This window comes from Ochotona princeps, chromosome 23, assembly GCF_030435755.1.
Source record: "Ochotona princeps isolate mOchPri1 chromosome 23, mOchPri1.hap1, whole genome shotgun sequence".
Classification (NCBI taxonomy): domain Eukaryota; kingdom Metazoa; phylum Chordata; class Mammalia; order Lagomorpha; family Ochotonidae; genus Ochotona; species Ochotona princeps.
Genome location: NC_080854.1, coordinates 17,747,684 through 17,773,654, shown reverse-complemented (window position 1 = coordinate 17,773,654; position 25,971 = coordinate 17,747,684). Strand labels below are relative to the sequence as shown.

Genomic DNA, 25,971 nt, shown 5'->3' with positions numbered 1-25,971 from the left:
AGACAACTCCAAATGTTTTATTGAGCTTTTTAAACAAGTCCATATGTCAACCAACTGTAACCTACATTCTTTCTTAATAGTATTTTCCATAAAGGAGTTCAGATTCACAGGGTTTAGTTTACCTGTTAAACCATCATTGACATGGAAATACTATCTGAGCAGTCTAAAGAAAACAACTTTCTTTTCTTTCTCCTTACATCTTTCAAGATAACCACTAAAAATCCAGAAGAGTGTGATAGAATGCTAGATAAAGGCAAGATACAAAGGCTTTATTTATATATGAAAGTAAAAATAGAATTATGAGTTAGATATAAAAAGATAAATGTATGTTTTAAGTGTAGTCTTAAATGCTTGCTTTTTTAGCAGAATATATTCACATGTTAGGTGTTTCTGGATCTTAAAAACACAATCTACTTTCTTTAAAAACTTAATCAGTTAAAATTTAAGATTATAAAGATATTATTTTGTGAGAGTTATGTAAAAAAAAATGGAAAACACGTCTTTGTTGTTCTTTCTCCATTCTAAATTGCTAATTATCCAACAGAAACCCCTAGGTCATAGTTTACGTTTCTGTTCTCATGAATGCAAGTAGAACGTTGGAAAAAGAAAAAGAAAGACATATTAACCAGAGGCTGCAGTCACCATCCAGTTGCCCCGTAATGAAAGGGATATTTTTGGTTCAAAATTTCTATGATGTATAATTTAATGTTTGGAAGCCAATCTATTAGAATTCTCCATGTTTGCACAAGTCCAGTTCTTTTTTTTTTTTTTTTCTTTTTCTCTTTCGTTCACTAATTAAGTAGCTTATAAAAATCCTGGAAATGAAATTATATCGACACTGACTTTAAGGGGGCACTCAGGTAGCTTGGTTTAAATATTTAGTTCGAAGGTCATTTTCACTTTTTTGCCAGATTCTTTCAGTTTCAGTGGGTGCTGCTCGTGGGCTTGAGCTGCTGCTGCTGACCGGCCTGTCAGGCAGCGGGAGGCGTTCGTCACTGACAGGACTCAATGACGTTCTCCTCCGCCAGACGCCCCTGTCAGCTACACAGAGCGGGGAGGGTTTCTCTACACTGTCAGGTGACCGCAGATCCCGTGTTTTCAAATACCAGATGTCGACAGTGACAGCAACAGCTACCTGTGGCTTGCTCGGACTTGCTGAGCATCTTACACTGTAGCTGATTTTTGCAACCCTTTCGTCAGAGCTGCTTCTGTGCAAGTGAAAGCTGTGGACTTTCACTCTCGGGCATATCTCAGCTCTCCTGGTGACCCTGCCTGTGCTGGCCCTTGTGCTTATGGTGGTGGTGGTGGTGAGGGCCTGCGAGAAGCGGGTGCGGGGGGATGGAGGAGGCCCCCGCCTGCTGCTGCTCCGACAGCTCGCTGCTGCCCAGATGCCGGTGCCCGTGCTTGCGGTGGTGCTTGTGGTGGTGGTGGTGATGCGGCAGCAGAATATCCACTACTCTTTCCTGGGGAGCCGAGGATACGTTCTTACAGAAGACTTCATCTTCTGGAGCCTGTAAAGCAGTTACAAATGACTCGGTAACTGTATAGACTTACCAGGAATGCCAGAGAAAATATTTACAGCGGACACATGTCAGAAATTTCAACTATTTAATTAGCATAGAGTTGTCTTCACTTTTCTAGCATCAAATTAGTGCAAAACAAATGAGATGCTAGTCTCAACAACTATACCTTTTACTAGATATTTAAGAAAAAGCCAAACTACTGTATTTACACCTGTAGAAGCAAAGCTAAAAGAATTGAGGTCATGGTGAAATCACCCAATAGCAAATCCTATAAAATCGCCAGAATCACATGGAACCTGTCACATGTGGGCCAATAATGCATCTAATAGAATACTGTATTCTGAAGTAAACTAGTTCCTGGTCATTTAAAAATATTTTTAAACTGCTAAAATTACTAGTTTGGTATTCTTCCACCCACATCCAGGAAATACTTTAACCTCACCAGAGCTTTAGTAATATGTCTGTACCATAGTTCTTTCAGCAGAAAGGAGCAGACTTCTGCCCATCTCTTATTACTGTAAGGTAACATTCTGTATGATTCTGATTCTTTAATTTATTGAGTCTTCATTGTTTTTGTAGGACCCAAAAATCAGAATATGAGCCAACAGATACCACAATGTAATTCTAAACCTCAACTTAAAATTGATTTGCAAATAAAATTGCAAAATTAACTTGAGAACCCAAAGATTCACTAAGTGTCTGGAATGTTTTAAAAAGTTGTAAGTTCCATTTGACCTTAGCACATGACTACAAAATGCCACCATTTTTATTATCTTCGAGTAGCTTATAGATAAGAACTTAGAATGTTGCTATAAATAATTTGATAAGTGCTTAAAACACGCTCTATGCTGTTCTCATCTTTCAGTGATTACTCAGCTAGCCTTACTACTGGTCATCTAGTTAATCCTTCAGTGATTTATCATGTATATATTTTTCACCTTTCGATGTTTTTGAAACTAGAATGCATCCTACTCTCGATGGTGTTTTAGAATTGTGTCCTACTTTAATTGGAAGCTTTTTCCCCAACAGCACATCCCTAATTTAACATCATTTGATGTTTTCTAGAAAACCATGGGATCAAATTCAATTTGTTGGGGCGCGTCAGATATAGTTACACATTAGTATGATGTATAGGTGTCTCATAAATTTTAAGCAGTTCATGGAACTTTTCTCCCTTTTCTCAATGTAATTGAGTATATGTATAAATAGAAGGCATTTGCATAGATGGAAAATTAACAATACCAAAATATGAGCAAGCAATACAGGTAGAATGTATTAAGTAAGTAGTGTGGTTAAACATTGATGTAGTATTTTATTTGCATTAACTGTCTCTTCATCTTTCTAATCATAAAGTAACTTTCATTTAATAATTACAAAGAATAAATGTAAAAGTGACAATTGAAATAATGTGTTACACTTCTTAACGATAAATGGCTTCAAAGATTTTTTGAAGTTTAAAATAGCTTTCCTTAGAGCTGGCAAAAAAAGTCTGAAGAAAATATAGCTCACAAATAAGATTCAGAATATTTTTAAATCAGAGTTCAATCTGCCCTATCAGGAACACATTATTTGGAATTATTTGTTTTTCAACATGAAGCTAAACAAGTATAACTAATACAAATTAAAATCAAAGATTTATCTTTTCATAGAAAATATTCAAATCTAATGCTTTTTGTAACAGGAAGTAAATATTGTCATGGATGTTAGGAAATAAATATCAGTAATGAGTAGAAAACTTTCTCAATTTTCAAGTAAATTCAACAATTCTGGTTGTAGAATAGTTGATAAATTAGATGGTTGCTTGGCCTAAGTTCCGGAGCAGTAATGCCATGGATAAGTTTGGCAATCACTGTTGTCTTCTGTGGACATGTTCAGGTTGCTACAATAATATTGTTCTGTACACTGACAAATTCTTCAAGTGCCTTTGCATATCTAACATCATTTGGTGATAATTAGAATATGTGATGTATATTGATTTTTATTTTCTAAAATCCTGCTAAGTAATGGAAGGAATATAGATCTTTTAAATGGTACTTTAAAATACGTGTTATGCAATAAGAAATGTGTAACTATAAAGTTATTGTTTATTTTTAGTACATATACAAAAACATAAATTAGCTAGTTGATCATAAAACGTTAACTTCTTTAGCTAGATCTTAAAATATGGCCCTTTTTTCTCTCAGTAAAAATAAGAACAGTACCGAGAGAGAGCAGTTTCCACATCTTTCTTCACAGTAAGCAATCTTAATAGCTTCTTCGACATATGGGAAAGTTAAAAGGGAGTAAGGCAAACCAAGATGATATACAAGGCGGCCACATCTAAAAAAAGAATGCACAAATATGATGTTATGACATTATTTCCATATCATGACTCTACTCAAGCATATTTGGAACAGGTATTATAGGTGTCATGGTCTTTTATTATCTTTATTCTTTGCCATGATACTGTTTTGTCTGTCATGATCTTACCATCAAAATCTTTTTCACACCTCTAAGTTTTCATGGATGTGGTCCACAAATGAGTGCCCAAGTCAGTTCATAGAAGACTATAAGTCTAATAGTAGCATTTTCAAACAAAATAAATATATCATTAAGTAATATTTTTAACACATGGTATAACCATGTGATTTGGTCAATTATGATTATGTAATTAACACAAATTCTGCCAGTAAGCAAACCACATGTGCTATAGCTTGAGCTCTAAAAACGACATGAGATTTTTATACCCAAAATGCCAGTTCATAGGAAAAAAATGTATCATCAGATCTCTGTATTTCCTTAGTGGAATGATGAACACATTTTCATGTCTTGCTTTCAAGAGAGTCATTTCAAGAATATTAATACCAGCCTATAGAACTGTATCATGGAAGAACAAATTATTTAATTAAAAAATTAAAACCAAACTCTTATATGGAGTTATCCTGAAACAGAATAATTCATATAAAACAAATGTAAATGTCTTTGTTTTAAATCACTTCTTCCTAAATATCACACAGGAAGGAATCAAGTGAAGATTAAAAACCAAGAAAAGGTAATTAGGAAGTAGTTTGAAATAGTGCTTATGAAAACAAGATAAATACACCGAGGATCTCGAATCCGAAGTTTGATTCACCCAAAGCAGAAGCTGCAGTAAAAGTAGATGATAGTCACGTGCCCTCGGATAGGCTCTTATCAGCAAGGCTACCACACTTGGAGCTTGTGAGATCCTGATGAGCTCACGTAATGACTGGCAGGAACGTGGAGGATCATGACATTGATTGCCCTAATGGGTGGTTACATCCATCTCAAAAGGGTTGCTTTATGTAATTTGCACAAAGGTTAAAGGTGAAGCAGGTTTTGGGAAAAGCTACATCACTCTAGGTTTGAATAACTGAATTTGAGAAGTTGTTGAATGTGTCTGTGAAGCAGACACAATGGAATGGAATTCAGCCACTGTGTTTGAGCTTTGTATATATATTTGGGATCATCAGATTATATAAGAATCTAGGTTGTAAATATAGTCAAGAAATACATGATGTTGTTTGGGGAGAATGTGCAGAGTGTGGAAAAGAGGAAATCTAAGTAGCCTTGCACAACGCAGTCATGCAGAGAAAAAGCAAAAGAAGAATGAGGAAGGGGTGGATGGAATGCATCAAGGTGTCGGGGAGGAGAAACACGGGGGGAACCAGCAGAGTATGTTGTCATGAGAACAGAAGGATGAGAGAGTTTCAAAGAAGTGATTTTCTCCTCTTAATGTTAACAAAGTAGATTGAGATGAGGATCAAAACATGGCACCATATTTGATTTTAAAGGAGACAGATCTGGGCTGTGTGTGTGTGTGTGTGTGAGTGTGAGTACACACCTGTCATAAATGAGGAAGTCGTCTTTGGTTCCTGTTAAAAGAGTCCAGACATCTGTTTGACTTTCTTCTTGTTGGTAGACAGGAATATGGTGAGAAACTTTATTTTTAAGGTGTATGTATTTTAATTGAGAATCAATTCCTTGGTGATTAACGACAACATAGGAAATATTAGAATATCCTTCTTTTTCCAGTTTTATTCGCAGGTCTTCCAATCTAAAACATTGGGGGGAAGGAATATAAAACTGATCATTGCAGTAGTGGTTTCTTCTTCCTTATTGCTTTCCCCATGAGACACTTTCTTACTTTGGACTGACTCATACCTGTTTTCTAGATGATTCTAAAAGACTCAGGTTTGCATTTCTAGAATTCCTTACAGCGTGAGCTCAGCTAAAACCTTACTCTAAGTGCTGTGCAAACTCACTCACTTCGATTTAAAAAATCTTATAAAGTATATATTTTTAATTAATCTTATAGATGCAGAGAAAGTAAACGATTACTACTCAGTAAACGATTGCTGCCTAAATCAACGTTTATTTATGTATGTTACACTTGCTAAATGACCCAATGCCTTTGACACCAAGTCTAGTGTTTATTCTACTCTGCATTTTTATTTTGAAGCAACATTCATTTACAGCAGTGCATTTTAGGAAACTTTTGCTACAAAAGCAATATATATGTAGTGGGATCTTATAAAACAGAGCAACAAACAAAAAGTTTCCATAACCCCAAGAAAACCATTGTAAACATTTTAATGTAGATCCTACCACTTCCTCTTCTAACATATTCCATACAAACATGCACTTTAAAAAAAAAACTGTGATTTAACAAATGTACTGTTTGCATGGTTACCTTAACTACGTATGTATTTAATGCCTTGACCCTCAATATAACCTAACCCACAGCAAGAAGAGCTCACCTGCATGCCTGCAGAACGCACAGGTTTCAGCTGGCTTGGAGAAGAGCAACCACGGTCACTGAACCAAAAGAGTTCAGCATGGGATCCTCCTCTGCTATTCTCCATGGTGGCGGTGGCTCACACACAGAGCTTTGGCCCTGGCTCTCTGTTCCTCCCCAAGGAAGGAGACAGAGAGCCAGGGCAAGCCCCAGGCTTCTCCACATTGTTGGGGTTGTATCCTGTGAAAGAGAAAACCTGTAGTCTTCATTGATGACGTCTCAGACCTAACTATGAACTCCTGTAAATCCATCAGGTAGAAGTTTGCTTCCTAGGAATACCTAGGCTGCTGATCCTGTCTCAAGGTCAAAGATTTTGTTGAATTCACTCCCCATTGTAATGCGCCTCTCTGCAACAGATCATCCTGTAAAGGGGAAGGTGTCAACCCAAGGCAGATGCATTGGCAAAGCAATCACAACTATGTCCTGGCAAGATATTCTTGGTTAGGCATGCTATGGAAATCCACCTGATCAGGAAGCTAGGCTCTTCCCTAAAAAATAGATGTATTTTAAAGTGTTCTAACACAACCAGGTTTCATTTGAGATGCAAAAAGTTCTGACTGCTTCTTTCTCTGGCTGCTGCTCTCAGAAAGGAAAGGGGCCCAGTGCAGTAACTTAGTGCAGTAAGTCCTTGCCTTGCAGTAAGTAACTAAAGTCCTTGCCTAACATGCACCAGAATCCCATATGGGCACTGATTCATGTCCTGGCAGCCCCACTTCACATCCAACTCCCTGTTTGTGGCCTGGGAAAGCAGTCAAGGATGGCACAAAGCCTTGGAATCCTGTACCCACATGGGTGACCTACAAGAAGCTACTGGCTCCTGGCTTTGGATCGGCTCAGTTCTGGCCATTGTGGCTGCTTGGGGAGTGAATCATCGGAGGAAAGATCTTTTTCTCTGTCTCTCCTCCTCTCTCTATATCTAACTTTCCAATAAAAATAAACAAAAAAGAGAGAGATTCAGTCCTGAAACTGAACGAACTACCCTAGAACTCAGAAAGAGAGGAGGCAAAAGCTGGGAGAACACCGTACCAATATGGATGTGACTCATGCCGGGCTCTCAGGCCCTCGGTGCAGGCCTTCTGTATTTATAAATACATTGGGAATAGTCCCCTAGATTTCTTTATGCTTCAAAGTCTGGCTATTGAAATTTAAAGAATTGAATCCCAACAGACTAAAAAAAGAGAACTTCCCGCCATAACATAGGACAAAGGAGAGAAAAACCTGACCAAGAATATCACAGATCATTTAAGACTCAGTGAAATCTACACCCAGTCTATTGGTTGACTGTCTACTACTTTTGGAAAGTTCCTGGAACTAAACAGTACATTCTTGGACAGTAGGTCAGTTAAAATGTTAAGAAACACCCCAAAATAGAGCTAACTCAACAGAGAAAGACACAAACACGCAGAGGTAGGTTGCAGGAAAGTGAAAGGAAACACATTCAACAGAAATGGGCAAAATTCACACAGGTAGTTCAGCTCTTTTTGATACGAACATTTGTGGAGAGAGATCTGGACACAATTGTAAAACCGGAAAGTTGGTGCATTTTAGGTAAAGCTTAAGAACAAAAACCAAAAACAGTCTTTGCAGGCTGGGGACGATTGAGGGGGGACAGATAATAAGCTACCTATAGAGATCCTAGTATTTAGAAGCAAGCAGAACAGCAGAAATGCAATTGATCCATTCTCTAAGGCACAAATGGATATAGACAGAACTTTTAAAACTCATTATCCTTTATAGTTTAACACTTCCAAACTTCTGCTAGATGGAATATCTCAGTAATAGTCAAACTAAAGGCAGCCCATTGAGTCATTCCAACTATTACTATATTAAAAATTCTAGTGTTTTAAAAGGGAAGCCATACCTGGACTAAATCTGGGAAATTTCTTTAGAATGGGAGATTTACACTGATAATTATGCGTATTATAGCTACCATTCATTGAGCATTTGCAGAGTTATATACATGTGTCCCCATGCACTTGTCTGTGTCATGTCCAGTTAGTCCTTAACACTGCTATGACCGTCACCCTTTTTCCGCTAAGGCAGCTGTGGCTAGGAGTCGGGCATCTTGTCTGTGATCGTATCAGCAGTTAAGTCACAAACAGGCTAGATCCAAAACAGTTCTGCCAAATCGTATACATGAGCTCTTTACTCCAGCATATGATAGTTACAGTATCCGGGTTTGTTTTTTATTTATGCCCTAGGATGGTCAAGAGAACAATGAAGTTCAAGCTATTTTATTTCTTAATAGAGCAGTTAAATTATCCCTATTTTTAATCCATGAATTCAGGAGTTATAGAACTTGCAGCACGTATTCCACACTTGGCACTCTCATTGTGTCATCAGGCACACAGTTAACTCAGAGGGAATATAAATGAAAAGACTATTTTCCTCATTGGCTTTAAAAAAATCTATTTGAAAGAGATACAAAGAGAAAGGGAGGCATCCAGAGAGACAGAGAAATATCTCCCATCGTCTGGTTCACTTCCCGGATGAAGCAAGCAGAAGCCAGGAGCTAGGAGCCCCAGCTGGGTCTCCCACTCGGGTGACAGTGGCTCAAGTACTTGGGCTGCTTTTCCCAGACCACTAGCAAGGAATTGGGTCGAAAGCCAAGCCATGAGACTTGAACTGGCAACCATATGGAATGTCAGCCTGGCAGGTCCTCCTCACCAGATTCTTGGATGAAAACCAAGCCAGTGTCAAAGGGTATGAGATTACAGATTTTATACTTCTAGGTTTTCCTGTCATTACGGTCAACAGGCTGTTCAATTTCATTTTCTTAAAATTATTCCTTATACAATGAACTTTTGTTATTGTAATTATGGCTATCATATAGATTAAAAATAAGTCTCAAAACTGAATATACTAGAAGATGATCCAATAAAAAACAAATTAATATCACATTTCAGTAGTAAATTTCAATTACAAAATCTAGCTTTACTGTCCACCTACAGACCTACATCTGTTCAAAAGTCCTCTTTAAAAGGCAGAGTATGCAAAAAATGTTCTCCCTCCTTTCACCCTAATTTCAGAGCAGCATCTGAAAGCCCCGTATTTCCCAGAAAGTCTCCATTCTCCACTTTGTGTCTAATCACCAAGCACAGATTATAATCAGAACTCCAACTCCTTCGAGGAGGACCCCATCAACAGGGTGCACTTAAACTGCTCTCCCCCACTCCTCTCCTTCAAGTTGATTTCTTGTTTTTCTGAAACCACTTGCCCTATTCCTAGATAGCGCATTTCAATCTCGGTTTTTCAAATCCTTGTGGCTATTTTTTCCCCTACAGTTCTCACTCTAATTTCACTCTAAGTAGAACATGTTTAAATGTGAACATATAGTGGCCCCTGTATGACAACACAGCTTTTTGTAAAGTCCAAGCTCTAGATCCCCCAGCTCCCCGGGCTCTGCAGAAGGCAGGGGAGAAATCAAACAGGAACTGTCAGCTTCACCCGTGAGAACTCCACACCCCCCACACAGTCAAGATCTTTTCATTAGTATTAGTTTGTTCTTTCATATTTAAAAATTTGATTTTCCTTCACTCACTTTTCTAAATCTATTTGGGGGAAAAAAAACGCATTTAATCAGACTCAAAGTATTTACCCAACTGTAAAGAAGTATTGCAAAACACAAATATACTTACACAATCCCCTTCCCTGGCCTGCCTCCTTTCTCTCTGCTTGGCTGGGGCAGCTCCGGGAAGCCGCAGCAGAGCCTCTGGTATTTATAGTCCTGTTGTTTACGCTCCCCTCAGCTGGAGTGCAAAGTTCAATGCTCACTTTTGCGGTGACCTTGCAAGCCCTGAACTGGTTATGATTATTCTGAACTTAAAGCGACAAGTGCCACTGTGCATGAAGTGGAAGGGAAAGTCTAGCAATCACTCCTTCAGCCCTTGTGTTTTTTTTTTTTTCAGTCTCCCCAACCTCTAGGATTTAATGGTACAGTCGGGGGCGGGAGGAAGGGCCTTAAGTCACGCTCTGTTCTCAGCTACAACAGGACAAAACATCTGCTGAGCCAGCCAGTTATGCTATTGCTTTTTTTTTTTTAAGTGTGCTTTTTTTTTTTTTTCTCTTTTTGCTTTGGGGTGAGGAAGTGGTGGTGTAATCCATGGTCAAGCGAGCTTTATTGTGAAAGTCACCTGCTGTTTCAAATTGCTCTGGTCTCCCTGTTACAGACCTGTGTGGAAGCGGATCTCACAGAATCATTGCTCTTTTCCTTTCCATTTAAGGAAAGGAAATAAGACAATAGAAGCCTCCTATCTGAAGGAAACAGGGCTTCATTAGCATGTCACCAAAGTTCTACTCCCTCGAAGGCCTGTATCCCACGGAGTCGTGTGAGATTCTAATGTAAAATCGCCTCAAATATAAGTACTATGCAAATAAAAGCTAGTAATAGTTTTTGGACATGGAAATTTTAAATACACAACCAAAACAGAAAATTCTTGCTTCAAAAAAGGTCAATTCCTCCCAATAACCCTTGCAAGATGACACACCCATGATGAGTGGGGTAGGAGTAACTGGGGGGCTTCCACAGGCCCCCTCAGCTCTGAGCCTTCAGCAGCAATCCTGTGTCCTAACGGGGAAAAAAAAAAGTCAGAGAGTGCTTAGCTGCTCTGACCAGACGGTTTCAGCCAAAGCCAGTTCTTGAACATCCCTGGCCCTGATAAAGGTGTTTGGGTTGTTGCCCAAAATACTTCAGTAAACTGGTCCCTGTCCTCACCTGAAGTCCTCACACCTTCAGATAAATCCCCTACTTTTATCCCATTCCTGCAGGCAGCCTGGGAGAGCATTTAGCTTCCCTTGCTTTCCTCCCCAAGGGTATGTTACGTCATTCTCAGCTGCAAAATGGTCCCAACTGGAGACCACTATGCCCAGTGAAATAAGCCAGTCCTAAAAGGACAAACGTTAAATGTTCTCAGTGATATAAGACAGCCTTCATGCAAAATACAAAATCAATAGAAATATAGGATGCTGGACTGTCTACCATTGTCTATACCTACAATGTCAGGATACATTTAAATAACAGAATTTGGGCTTGTGACTGTTGCTGAAGGATTATGCTATTGTTATAATATAGGGAGAAACTGAGGGGGAGGGCGAAGGGGGAGTGTGGAAGGGGAAATCCCTGAGCCTGTGGAACCGAATCATGATAAATATTATTTTTTAAAAAATTACTGGATCAATGAATATGTTCCTTTATGAACAGGCAGTTGGTTACTAATCACATCTCCTGGCCTCTCATTATGGTCTGTATTTACACTTTAATTACATTGACTTTCTAATATCATATATATTAATCCTCTATTACGGAAGCTTCTAACATGTATAAAATAAATAGAAAAGTATAATGTTGCTCTTTCAACCTGTCAAAAAAAAAAAAGGCTCTAAGTTACGCCAGTCAGTGCTGTGGGCTGCTCATCAGACACTCGCCTGACTTCCCTTGCCCCATCTCAGGATGGCTTGAGGTAGGCACTTGTAGGGAATAGCTTGCCTCTGTCTTGGGAGTAACTCTTGCCACAATTTGTAGGACAAAACCCAATGATAAGTGATGTCATTCTTGGGTGATTTTCAAGTCAACTTTGCTCTTATGATCCGTGTATTTTGTCCAAAGAAACCCCTACTGATTGCTATGTGCTGGGTACCATCATACAAGGTGTAAGAAATAGGAAGAGGCTCGGACATCTTCCTTCTCTTAAAGAAATTCCCATCACATCAGAATATTCATATTTGAAAGTCAAATTCAGCTTACTTGCACTAAACAGAAGGCATTAGCCTTCTTTGAGCCTCAGAGCCCTTTGAAAAATCTAGTGAAAGGGTCCGGCGTGGTAGCCCACTGACTGGAGTTCTCATCTTGCGTGCACCAGAATCCCGACTGCTCCACTTCCCTTGCAGCTCCCTGCTTGTAACCTGGGAAAGCAGTCAAGGACGACCAAAAGCCTTAGGACCCTGCACCCATGGGAGACCAGGAGGAGGCTCCTGCCTTCGGATTGCCTCAGCGCTGGCTATTGCAGCCGCTTGGGATGTGAACCAGCAGATAGAAGATCTTCCTCTCTATTCTCTCTGTAAATCTAACTTTACAATAAAAATAAATATTTTTTAAATCTAGTTAAAAATAACTTAATCTCTTCCCAAAAATGCATAGTATTTATTTGCTTTTTTTTTTAAAGATTTATTTATTTTTATTACAAAGTCAGATATACAGAGAGGAGGAGAGACAGAAAGGAAGATCTTCCGTCCAATGATTCACTCCCCAAGTGAGCCGCAACGGGCTGGTGCTGCCGATCCAAAGCCAGGAACCTGGAACCTCTTCCAGGTCTCCCACGCGGGTGCAGGGTCCCAATGTATTGGACCGTCCTCAACTGCTTTCCCAGGCCACAAGCAGGGAGCTGGATGGGAAGTGGAGCTGCCGGGATTAGAACCGGCGCCCATATGGGATCCCGGGGCGTTCAAGGCGAGGACTTTAGCCGCTAGGCCACGCCGCTGGGCCCTATTTATTTGCTTTTTAAAAATAGTTATGAATACAGAGAACAGAATTCATGTATTTCATAGGTATAGCTCTAAAAGAGACAATCATATACGCTCCTTCCTCTCCTCTCCTCTCTCTCCTTTCCTCCCACAATCCCACTTCTTCATAATTTTCCTTCTTTTCTTTTTTTTTTTTTAAAGATTTATTTCAAAGTCAGATATACTGAGAGGAGGAGAGATAGAGAGGAAGTGGAGCTGCCGGGATTAGAACCAGCGGCCATATGGGATCAAGGCGAGGACCTCAGCCACTAGGCCACACTGCCGAGCCCTATTTTCTCTGAATTTCTGCAAAGGAGAACCTTTTACAAAATCTTTGTTCAAAGCATAAAGTCTCTAATAGTTCATTTCTTTGATAAATTTAAATGGTCACCTAAGTCTGTCTATGGCAGAAGACCAAGGATTTCATTGTCTCCTCCTCCCTATGTGTGTGGTTTAGCACGTGTCTCCTACCTCAAAAAGGTTCCCTTCAAGAGTGTAACTGACTCTAAAGAAAAATACCCAGGATTCTGAATATGTAGAGGCCATGTTTGTTTAAAACACCCTGGTGATAAAAGGAGATGACAAGAATCTAAGATCTCCTAGCTACTGGCTCACTCTGCAAATGCCCGCGACAGGCAGCACTAGGCCAATACAAAGCCGGAGTACTCAAGCCAGGTTCCCCAGGGGGAAGTGGCAGGAACCCAAGTGCTTGAGCCATCACCTGCTGCTCCTCAGGATGCCCATCAGCAGGAAGCTAGAAGAAGAACCGAACCAGAAACCAAGGTCAGGCGCTCCCCTCTGCAGGTGCACGTGTTCCCAGGGTTTTGTGAACCATTGTCCCAGCACCCTACACAGGATCCAGTCCTAGGAATGCTTCTGTCAGGTGATCTGGGAGCAGTTAGCATTTTAAGGAAGAATTTTTTGAGCAGATAAGAATTGAAACCTAAGTCAAATTACACTGCATCCAAAAAATGCTTACTGAGTGCTCCTGCTACTAAGAATGCTGGATTTTGAATTACAGATGTTAAAAAAAAAAAAAAAAAAAAAAAAATTTCTCTTCCTTATTTTCAAGGACCTCAAAATCTAATAAACAGATAAGTTAGCAAGAAAAAACAGCTGACCATAAAATGTGATGCTGCCTAGAATGGCTGTGAACATCAGGTTCTGTCAGGAACTTGGAACACTGAGCCCAGTCTGGAGACAAGATCGGCATGCTGAACCCAGCATACTTCCAGTGAAGTGCACTGCTCTCCGTCCTGGGCTTTAGCCTCTGCTGAACCAGAAAACCAGACTACAGCCCTGGCTGGCCAGTGAGTATAATTGCTTCAGTTTTTATAAACAACAACAATCTCCTGACAGATGGGTCCAACCACTACCATACAAATACTGTGATTCCTGGAAGAAACTAATTGTCAAGTTGAGTCTGTCCTAAAGATTTCATCTATTACAACTTCCAACCCCAGAGCCACAGCTTAGAGCTTTCAGGCAGTCTCATTCCCCCATACTCTTCATCGTTTATTCCTGGTATGCTTATGCATATAGTTTATCCATGTTTTTAATAATTCTCATCTTCTTATGAGCAGCAAGGGATTTAAATGGAAGAGTCGAGCCGTGAGGATTGAGAGTATGCTTGAGAGAGAGTATGGATTGTAATTTTATTAATCGGTTTATCAGATGATATTAGCTTAGCATAGACACATGTCTTAACATCTATAATGTCTCAAAATGTCGGGGGAAAAAGTATGATTACTCTATGAGGTGCCAGTTAAAATAATAACTGCTTGGTTTATTTGTTAAGTGATGCTTTACATACAAAAGGAAATAGAGACTTTCTCAGTGTTTTTGGTGACTTGTAACTTTCACCTAGATTGTCTTCTCCTTTGTGTATATAAACAGACACCTTTGATGTTGTCCCAAGAACTATTATAATTACACGTCGTTTGGGCAGGCATATTGAAAGATTAGGAAGGCCTTGAATATACAAAGGGTGCTTTAAAAAAAAAAGCAGAATGCTTTCAAAGTGAACAAGACAAATAAGAACAATAGCCAAAGGAAGGCATCGGGTTAGCAGTTTGAATCAGATAAAAAAAATAGTTTGATCTTTTGAGATTCATCTGAAACGGAAATCTGCTTTGGTGGGAGTTTTTCTGGAAACTCTTAGTTTACAGCTCTCAGAATTGTTCAGTATTCCAGACACGAATGCAGTGGAGGGATAGCCACACACGTTGCCAAATTTCTTGCAAGATTGAGCACATTCAGAGAATAACAAACACTAAGGAATTTTTGCTTGGAAAGAATGCTGCTAAGGAGGCGAGTGGGGTGGGAAGCTTGTCAAGGCCAGAGTCGGGCCAGCAGCTCCTTGTGGGACGGGGCCAGCAGCTCCTTGTGGGACAGTGCCAGCGTTAAGATGTAGGAAGCGTGGAGAGCTCTCAACATTAATCCCTGGAATTAGTGAAACATATTATAGAATATTCCATTCCTGTTTTGGCCTGCAACAAAACTAGAAACACATGTATATATTTTAAAAAGATAGTTGAAGGGAGGGTATTATGCACAGTGGGCTAAGCCACTGCTTTGGACACCCATATCTATTTTCAAAGTATACGGTTGAAGTCCCTGATACTTCCTACTTCCAAACCAGCTTCCTACTGATGTACCTGGGAAGCAGCTCATCTAGACCAGCAGCGGAGGTCAGTTGTCTTGCGAGAGGATAGAAAGCAGAGCAGGTTGGACAATTCTCCTGGCCAAGCTTTGAAGCATGTTCCTGGTTCTGTGGATAAACTAAGGTGGCCTTTGTCAACCCAGTAGACCTTGGAAAGATTTTCTCAATCCTGAAACAGTAAAACTGACATCTCAGGGAGATCGAAACCACTCAAGGAACATCCTCGGAACGCTCTTTCCCACATTGGGATCTCCAGGCATCATCAGAAGACTATCTCCCATCCCTGGCTGCTGATGGAGTTTGACACCAAGGAGTGACCCTCTTCCTTTCCACCCCAGCGGACACTGGAGGGAAAAAAGAAAACTAAAGACTAAGGCGTGTCCCACCCACCCTCCTCCATACCCTCCCTACCCTCAACAGAGGTCTATGTGGGCATGCATCTCTCAACCATGTAAACAATATAAAAACGATTTTTTAAAAAAAGGAAGAAACCAATAAATAGAGTTTAACCAGAACTCCCCATAAATGCCTGGCTTTGATCAAGGACTTCTTCCGTTGATTTCTGGAAAACTTTTTGTCAAAAAAATTTCTGGAACACTTGAAATTTATTTTTCATTACAGTAATATCAACCAACACTTATTCCATTGTTCAAACTGCTATTTACATTGGACTTTATGAAGTTTCTTCCCAAGTGTCCCATCTAGTTTTCTCAAAATCTACAATGAGATATTATCCTGATTCATATTCTTGCTTTATCTGATACATGACCCGCATTCATTTTACTTTCCTTGAACACATGAGTTGGCTAGCCCAGTAGCCAAGGACTCTTGAGGGTGAGGTGACTTGTGAATTGTTTCAGACCATAAGCTGTGGGAAACACTGAAATCCAAGCAGCCTACACAGCTAACATTTGAATCAGAAATCAGTTTACAAGGTCCCAGGGCACCACTGTCAGGATTCAAAAATCCAATTACTGAATTGGAAAAAAGGAACAGAGCGAGTAAATTACAGAATTGGTATTCAATAAGAACAATATGGAAGACCTGCCTGGTCAAACACCTAGACAGGCATGGCTGAAAGCAGTTGCTCTTACATGTTCAGCAGGGCAAAGTGAGCAGGATCAGAATCAGGTTCTGCTGGACAAGCTCTGGGAACATGATGTGACTGTGCTCAAGGCCATTGTCACCTGAAACAGTGGAGACACACCAAATGGCTTAATACAAATAACTGATGCATATGTGTTTGTAACAGAATGGGTAAATGAAGAATGAATTCTTCTGCAGTGCTTAAGAACCAAGAAGTCCACCTTCTAAAATTCTGAAATTCTCCTTGGGAATGCCTGTGAAGTTTCTTGTAACCTAAAGAGGGAGGCAAGCTTAATGAACCTTTGCTGGTCTCTATCTTGAAATTATTTATACTTGGACATTTGCCATAGTCAGAGGCTGTTTTATTGCTGGTGAAGTTCAAGTGAGTATTCATTTCCTCACTATCATATAAATGAAACACATAAGTCTCTGGTGCATTGACTCTCAACACTAATAATGCTTGCACCGACGTTTGACACAGTGAGTTAAGCCATCACCTGCCATGAAGAAATTCAAAGATAGAATTTGAAAGCGATGTGCTCTAGTGGAAAACATCCCTGTTTCTTTGGTGCTCTGAGAGTCTGGGGTCATCATGTCTTTTTCAAGTGCCAGTAACATTCCTGGGCTGCTTAGAAGGGACAAGTGCACACAGGTGTTTGATATGTAACATTCAAGGATTCCAGCTCCTCTGCTCTCTGACATCAGACCATCAAATGCTGGCCTCCAGCTCCTGCATTCGTAAGAGCACTGGGCACAGCTGCGCCTTCAGAACACACTGAACCCAATCTTGGCTGCTGTTTCTTAGGGTGTTCCCACTGCAGCTTTTGATTGGTCGTGGACTCTGTGTTCCAGCTCTACTCGTATTTGGCATTCCCAATGCACTGACCCTGGCCTTTTTCCCTGACTTGGCCTTTTTCCCTCCCAAACAAGGTTCTTACCTTCTTGCCAACATTTGCCTATTAATGTCATCTTTATTTCAATCTTAGTAGTGACAAGAGTTTGATCCTGAAGGCTTAACCAAACAGATGGCTTGAACCCAAATCACCTTTCCCACTTTATTTCCCACTTCACAGGGTGACCCCCCCAACAGCAGCTCCAGAGCCCCCCCTGCACATGGCTCCCCCTCTGCACCCATCCCTAACCCTGTTCCCGGGCCCCAGAATGCTGCTTCCTCTTATTTTCCAGCTCAAGTCTCCACATGGGTCTGAAAGTTCAAGCCCTGTACATCAGACTGCCTGTGTGTGCTTTCTACTGTTATACTCATTAACTCTGTGACTTTAAGCACGTTACTGAATTCTCCAGGCTTCGTGTCCACCCATGAGAAGTGAGAACTATAGTAGAATCTATCTGAGAACCCTGATGTTTGTTCAATGGCCCTTGCCTGCCTTCTTCTCATTATATAATTCTGTCCGAGATTATATGCTCAAAGTACAAGAACAAATCAAAAAAGGACTCAATTTCTTTTCCAAAATACCTTTGAGGTGTCTATGTGATCCAATTCTAATCAATGGGGTGCAACAGACGTTTAAAGCCTCCAAGGAACCCCTTTTTCTTTCCCTTGATTCCCACTTCTTACTCTGGTTGCCATTCTGGTGTAATATCCATGCAGTGCCCGAAGTGGGTCAGCCATTTCCTAGTCGTGAGGCTAAACTCACACTGAGCATTGTGAAGCAGAAAGCAAAAAGGGGTGGAACTTTAATGGTTTCTTTTTCTTGTAAGATTTCTTTTCTTTTTATTAGGAAGGCAGATATACAGAGAGGAGAAGAGAGAGAGAAAGATCTTTTGTCCAATGCTTCATTCCCCCAAGTAGCTCTACAGCTGGAGCTGAGCCAGTCTGAAGCCAGGAGTCAGGAGCCTCTTCAGGGTCTCCTACGTGGGTGCAGGGTCCCAAGATTTTGGGCCATCCTTGACTACTTTCCCAGGCCACAAGCATGGAGCTGGACAGGAAGCAGGGCAGTTGGAATTAGAATCCCTGTGTGTGCAAGGTGGGGACTTAAGCCACTAGGCTACAGTGCCGGGCCCTGGTTTCTTAAACATTTGTATCTTCAGTCCCAAATTGCTTACTCCTGAACTTCTTATTCTATGAGGAAAGCTGTTACCCAGCTGAAAGGGCTGGCACAGTGGTGTGGCAAGCTAATTCTCTGCCTGCAAGCACCAGCATCCCGTATGGGCGCCGCTTCGTGCCCCGGCTATTCCACTTCTCATACAGCTCTCTACATATGGTCTGGGAAAGCGGAAAATGAAGGTCCAAGTCCTTCGGCCCTAATGCTCATGTGGGGGACACAGAAGAAGCTCCTAGATCCTTGCTTCGGACTGACTCTTCTTCCACAGTTACAACCATTTAGGAAGTAAACCCCAAATACAAAATTTTTCTCTCTGTAAATCTGCCTTCCCAGTAAATAAATAAATCATTTTTTAAAAAAGTTTATTTTTTAAGTATCTTATATGTAGCAGATATTCCACAATTATCTCTATTTTAAGGTTGTTAAATTTCATCACTTTAAATGACAAAGCATAAAATGTATTAAAAGGGCTCAGTGCAGTAACCTAGTGGCTAAAGTCATCACTTTGCAAGCCCTGCAATCAGATGTAGGCTCCGGTTCGTGTTCCAGCTGCTCCACTTCCCTTTCAGCTCCCTGCCTGTGGCCTGAGTGGTTAGCTCAGCTCTGCCCCAAGGTCATGGGACCCAACACCCATGTGGGAGACCTAGAGAAAGCTCCTGGCTTCGGATTGGCTCTACTCCGGCCATTGTGGCCACTTGAGGAGTAAACCAGCAGATGGGAGATTTTTCTCTCTGTCTCTCCTTTCTGTAAATCTAATTTTACAATAAAAATAAATGTTTTTTTAATGTATTAAAAGCGCATTCTGATGTCAAATTTATGTTTGAGTCCCCACTTTTGTGTCACCATATTAGGTCAACTTTGACAAAATGACTTAGCTTATTTACTCTCTGTTCCTACATTTGGAAAATGATGATGGTAACAACCCTCCTTGGATGATTGATATAAGATTGGTTGCCTTTGTTTACAAAGCTCTCAGATTTACACAGGAAGTGTTTAATATGCATGAACTAGTAATATTGAAGAAAATAAAAAAAACACCTAATAACATTTAGGCTAACTATGTACAATTTAAAGCTATTTTTTCATGAAAGGCTTGCAGTCATTCCTGTATTACTGTATTCATGTGTCATAATTTAGCTTTATTATGAAATACAAGCGTAGTTTCTTATAGTATAATCAAAATTTTTTTTTTTTATAATCCATTTTATTGTATTGTTGTTGACAATCTTTACATAGTTAACTATAGTTGAAGGAAAATCAAGAAAGAAAAAAAAAAAAAAGGTTCAGGGGGATAGGGAGGTGGGCAATGCTATTATGTCCATATTGTTTCCATCATGTGTCTGAGGTAAAAGGGGATATTGAGGGAGAAGCCCCACCCGGTTTCCCGCCCACCCCAAGTCCCGGATGTGGGGCATGCTCTGAGATATGTGCTCAAGTGGAGTTAATAGTTCTCCAGTTATGAGTCACTGCCAGTTTCGCTCGATGAGGTGGTCCACTGATTGATATGGTCCATCATGAAGTCTCCATTTGTCCCATATTTCGCTGCCAACATGTAGCTGAGATGAATGATTGTCCTATTCTGTCTTCTGTCTTTTCTTGGTTAGAATTCTGAGTCCAGCAGTTCAAGTGGGGAGATCTCCAAAGATACTTTGAGGTATTCCCAGACCAGATTCTTGTATGTTCTAGCAAGCACAGGGCCCGGCACAGTCCATCACCCTGATCAGCTGGTGGTTGCAATTGCTGTGTTGGTTCTGTTTTCAGTCCCGAGTTGCACTGGAACCAATGGGTGTTGCAGTCCAGTCTGGTTCGGCCCTTACATCATCCAGTGGGAGCTGCAGCCTAGTCGGGGCGACCCACAATAACCCCCACCAAGCCTGCCCCCTACCCTGGTTTGCCAATTTGTGTAGCAGAAGACCAGTCTGTCCCCCATCCCATTTGGCTCTGGTATTTGTCAATGGGTATTAAAGCTTAGTTCTATCTAATCGACTCAACCATCCAGCCCTCACAGATGTTGTTGAGTGCCTCTGTCTAGCCATCCCAGCCCCCGTCCTAGTTTTCATGCCCTCCCACGGGAATAGTGACCCAAGAAGGGGGAACCCACTTTTTCCCTCCCAGGTCTCTCTGTCCCGGTTTATGCACTCTTTAGGTGGTCCTGTGATTTGACTCGACAGAATTAGTCCCCAGTGCCAGCTTCTGCCAGCTGATGCTGTGGCCCTGATCTAGTCCACATGCAGCGCACAGGTGTTGTAGCCTTGCTTAGTCGTGTCTGTCTCTATCCCAGCCAACACTCTCCAGTGGGAGTGGTCGTCCAGCGAGGGGACCAGCCCCTTAACCCCCCCGCCAGCTCTGCCCCTCCCTTCCTGGATCTCACGTGTGCTGGATGGGTGCTGCATTCATATCCAGTACAGGCAACCACGTCCTGGCGTTCCATAATGTGTACTGGTTTTGTCGCAACCAAACCCGGCCCATTCCACACTCTGTTCTGGTGATCGGATTTGCCAGAGGATGACATGAACTGATTCAGCCTGGTCTGCTCCTGACCCATGCCGAATGCATGCCAGTGGGAAACTTTCCATGGCCTATTCTGGGCTGTTTCCAATCATGCTTCTCGCGCTTACCTGCAGGGACTGTGTCCTGCCAGAGGAGTTGCCCAGGCTCCTCCATCAGAACCCCTCCCAATGCCAGATTTTGCGCTTGCCAGGGGGTTCTTGAGCCAACCCTACTCAGTTCACCTCCTGTCCTAGCAGGAACAGTGGCTTTTCCTGGCTGGCTTTCACCCCATTCTGACTCTTGTTGTTGGATGTTTCAGCCCAGCCATGGCTCGTCCATACCCACATACAGCTCACACATGGCTCAGAAGGGGATTGAGACCCAGCCTAGTCAGTCCCACATCTACCCTGTTTCTCCATAACACCAGATGGTGCTGGGATCTGAACCGGCCTGGTGCATCCAATCCCAGCCCACACTAGTGCCTCGGGTGACTGCAACTGTTTCCTAGATAGAACGCAGCCCCCATTCCAGCACATACACCCCTTGGTGGGAACCTCATCCCAGCTGTGGCATCCCAGATTGGGACCGTTCCTAGCTGTAAATCACGCACCTGCACGTGGTTGCTCCGAGGACCATTAGGTGCCAGCCTGCTACACAAGCCGGAGCTTATCTTTTACTTGATAGGTGTTCAAAGCTCAGCATTATTAAGGGATTGGAAGTTCTTCAAAGGAAGAGTTACTGGCATTGGGAATCTTTAGGATTGACTCAGATCCCAGAAACAGTGGGGTCACTCTAGAGCTATCTCAGCAGCGATTCAGATGTCCAATACCCCAGACCTCCCCGGCCGGGCGGCCAGCAGGCACAGCCTGGCGCCAAATGGCACGCTGGCCGCCCGGGCCCAGCCCGCCATGAGCCATGGGCACATGGCGGACTGGGTTCGGGATCCGAGCTAGACGTCCTCTCCCGCAGCCCTCGGCTCGCCTCTGGCAGCCGGAGGTTAAATCCTGCAGGCCCGAGGTTGCACCCCTCCCCAATCCCGTTCACCCACCACCCAATGAGGGTGTTGGGTGGGTCCCGGACATGCCCAGTCACGGAGGCCTCCCCCCTCGGCGTACTCACCCCAGAAGGAAGCAGGCCGCACTCAGGCATGTCCGGGCCCAGCCCGCCATGAGCCATGGGCACATGGCGGACTGGGTTCGGGATCCGAGCTAGACGTCCTCTCCCGCAGCCCTCGGCTCGCCTCTGGCAGCCGGAGGTTAAATCCTGCAGGCCCGAGGTTGCGCCCCTCCCCAATCCCGTTCACCCACCACCCAATGAGGGTGTTGGGTGGGTCCCGGACATGCCCAGTCACGGAGGCCTCCCCCCTCGGCGTACTCACCCCAGAAGGAAGCAGGCCGCACTCAGGCATGTCCGGGCCCAGCCCGCCATGAGCCATGGGCACATGGCAGACTGGGTTCGGGATCCGAGCTAGACGTCCTCTCCCGCAGCCCTCGGCTCGCCTCTGGCAGCCGGAGGTTAAATCCTGCAGGCCCGAGGTTGCGCCCCTCCCCAATCCCGTTCACCCACCACCCAATGAGGGTGTTGGGTGGGTCCCGGACATGCCCAGTCACGGAGGCCTCCCCCCTCGGCGTACTCACCCCAGAAGGAAGCAGGCCGCACTCAGGCATGTCCGGGCCCAGCCCGCCATGAGCCATGGGCACATGGCGGACTGGGTTCGGGATCCGAGCTAGACGTCCTCTCCCGCAGCCCTCAATCAAATTTTTTTTAAAGATTTATTTATTTTTATTGGAAAGTCAGATATACAGAGAGGAGGAGAGACAGAGAGGAAGATCTTCCATCCAATGATTCACTCCCCAAGTGAGCCCCAACAGCCGGTACACGCCAATCCGAAGCCGGGAACCTGGAACCTCTTCCAGGTCTCCCACGTGGGTGCAGAGTCCCAATGCATTGGGCCGTCCTCGACTGCTTTTCCAGGCCACAAGCAGGGAGCTGGATGGGAAGTGGAGCTGCCGGGATAAGAACCGGCGTCCATATGGGATCCCGGGGCGTTCAAGGCGAGGACTTTAGCCGCTAGGCCATGCCTCCGGGCCCTAATCAAATTATTTTAAACCAAAGTTATATAATATGTTCCAGGAAGGAAGGCAGGCAGGGAGGGAGGAAGTGACAGGGGAGCAGAAGGAAGGAAAAAGCCAGTCCAGAGCAGACATCTCAATGATTCTATGTACAGCTGGTGTCAGGGTCAGGTTTTCAACACCCAATTCTAGCATGTCTGATCCTCAGCAAAGAGTTGCTAGGGCCCAGTACAATGGCCCAAAGGCTAAATTCTCACCTTGGAAGTGTCAGGATCCCATATGGGCACCAGTTTGTGTCCTGGTTGCTCTACTTCCTACCCAGCTCCCTGCTTGTGGCCTGAGAAAGCAGAAGAGGATGACCCAAAGCCTTGAGACCCTGCACATGGGTGGGAGACCTGGAAGAAGCTCCTGACTCCTGTTTCAGATTAGCTTAGCTCTGGTCATTGCTGGGAGTGAACCAGCAGATGGAAGATCTTTCTCTCTGTCTCTCCTTTACTCCCTAAATCTGATCTGCCTTTCCAATAAAAATTTAAAGATCTTTTTTTTAAAGAGGGGGGAGTCCATATTGATGAAAGTTTATGATTAATTAGGCATATTATTGTCAGTTTTTACTTTACTACTGGTGGCATGAATTCAAATATCTTTTAATTCTAAGCATTTCTTATCCTAACTATAAAACAACTTCCTTCCCCTTGAACTCAGATCATGCAATAATATCCTTCAAAATCAAAGTTTCCCCCTTCGGTTTCTGGATGGACTTAAAGAGTTTGTCTAATTGAAACCAGAATGGCCATTGAAGTGACGTATTGGGAAGAGTCCTATTTGAATAGTAAATCCATGAAAAACCAAGAGTTATACTTTGATCTACAAAATAAAGGGAGGTAAAAATGCAGGATTGTGAGCCTGGCGTGATGGCCTAGTGCCTAAAGTCCTCACCTTGAACGCACCTGGTCCCATATGGGTACCAGTTCTATTCCCGGCAGTCCCGTTCCCCATCCAGCTCCCTGCTTGTGGCCTGGGAAAGCAGTCGAGGACGGCCCAAAGTCTTGGAAGCCTGTACCAGCATGGGAGACCTGAAGAAAGTTCCTGGATCCTGGCTTCTGATTGGCGCATCACTGGCCATTGTGGTCACTTGGAGAATGAATCATCTGATGAAAGATGTCCCTCTGTCTCTCCTCCTCTATATACATCTGATTCCACAATAAAAATAAATAAATCTTTAAAAAAAATTCCAGGATTGTGGGTCCGGTGCATAGCCTAATGGCTGAAGTCCTCACCTTGCACACACTGGGATCCCATATGGGTGCTGGCTTGTGTCCTTGCAGCTGCACTTCCTATCCAGCTCCCTGTTTGTAGCCTGGGAAAGCAGTAGAGGGTGGCTCAATGCTTTGAGACCCTGCACCCACATGGGAGATCCGGAAAAAGCTCCTGGCTCCTGGCTTCAGATTGGCTCAGCTCCAGCTGCTGCAGCCACTTGGGGAATGAATCAGCAGATGAACAATTTTCCTCTCTGTCTCTCCTCTCTGTATATCTGAATTTCCAATGCAAATAAATAAATCATTTTTAAAAATCCAGATTGCCATTCCAAATGAAAACAGAAGCTCAGCCAATGAAAAAGAAAGAATGATCAGTGCAAACAAATCTTTGAAACTTTCTGAAAACTATTTAAGGTAAAGCAACAACTGTGCCATTGGCATTTGAATTTATGGCCATCCCCACGTTGTGGCCCAAGGAACTTTCTTCCATGGACTTATAGCTGGATTCCTGGAGGAGATAACTACAAAGTGTATAAAGAGTAAAGGCCAACTGAGAGTACAGCCTTGGGAGGAAAACTCCAGGAAGACTCTTCAGTCACCCCTTTCTCCTGGATCCATGTCCATACATAATCAGTCACTTCTACAGGAAAAAAAATAAAAAAGAAATAGAATATCACTTCAAAGACTCGCATTATCTCCTGTTTTTTTTTCTTCCACTTTCTTGTTAATTCTAAAGGAAGCCCCTTCCTACCCATGATGCTCTGAGCCTCGCCTTGGAGAAACCCAGGTACCACAAAACAGCAATAACCATAAAAAATTAATTCTGTCAACAACCATCATTCCTAGCATTGGGAGTTAAATAACATCTGTGGGAGAGAAATTGTTTTGGGTTCATTTGTATCCCCCCTAAAATCTGTATGTGGAAGTCCTAACCTCTATCTCAGAATGTGACTTGTATTTGGCAATAAAGGATTTATGGAAGTAGGGTAAAATAAGGCCACATAAATGGGCTTTTTTCCAAGCCTCTTATCATGTAATTTCATGTCGTTTTCCGACTCTTGTCCTTTTAGCAGTCTCTCTTGTTTGGGAAAACTTCCAAAGCACAGATGGGGTTGGGAGCTTCCTGAAAGTTAAGATCCTCTGGAAAGAGAACTGTTCTTGCTGGCTCAGCACCACAGCACCAGATGTCTTTGTTAACTTGTGGAAAGGAACACAACGGAATTGGGAAATGAAATTCTTTGAAGACCACAAATAATAGTGGCAGAGTTGAGGTTGCTTCTTGGGTACTATTTATTACAGTTCAAGGCTCACAAACGTCTCTCTCCAAGTCTGAGCAACCGTTTGCTGGGTGAGATACACTAATACTAGGAGACTCCACTGAGTGTACCAAGGCACCAAAAAGTCTTCTTGAGGTTTCCTACACCATCACTATTATCAAAAAATAACCTCAAGGCAGGCAGCTTCAATTGCCATATGGGAAGCCCACATCTCATAACATAGTCTGTGGGATCGAGTCACGCCTCTGC

At 42.7% G+C, this 25,971-nt stretch overlaps 1 protein-coding gene across 1 annotated transcript; it reads right to left on the bottom strand.

Annotated features, from left to right (window-relative positions):
* Positions 1-3: 3 nt before the first annotated feature.
* On the bottom strand, positions 4-10,171 carry SELENOP (selenoprotein P). Its single transcript, XM_004583679.3, has 5 exons — positions 9,957-10,171; positions 6,281-6,498; positions 5,365-5,577; positions 3,725-3,842; positions 4-1,511 (listed from the first exon to the last, which is right to left on the bottom strand). The coding sequence occupies exons 2-5, from the start codon at positions 6,481-6,483 to the stop codon at positions 879-881; spliced, it is 1,167 nt and encodes a 388-aa protein (XP_004583736.3). The 5' UTR covers positions 6,484-6,498; positions 9,957-10,171; the 3' UTR covers positions 4-878.
* Positions 10,172-25,971: the final 15,800 nt, after the last annotated feature.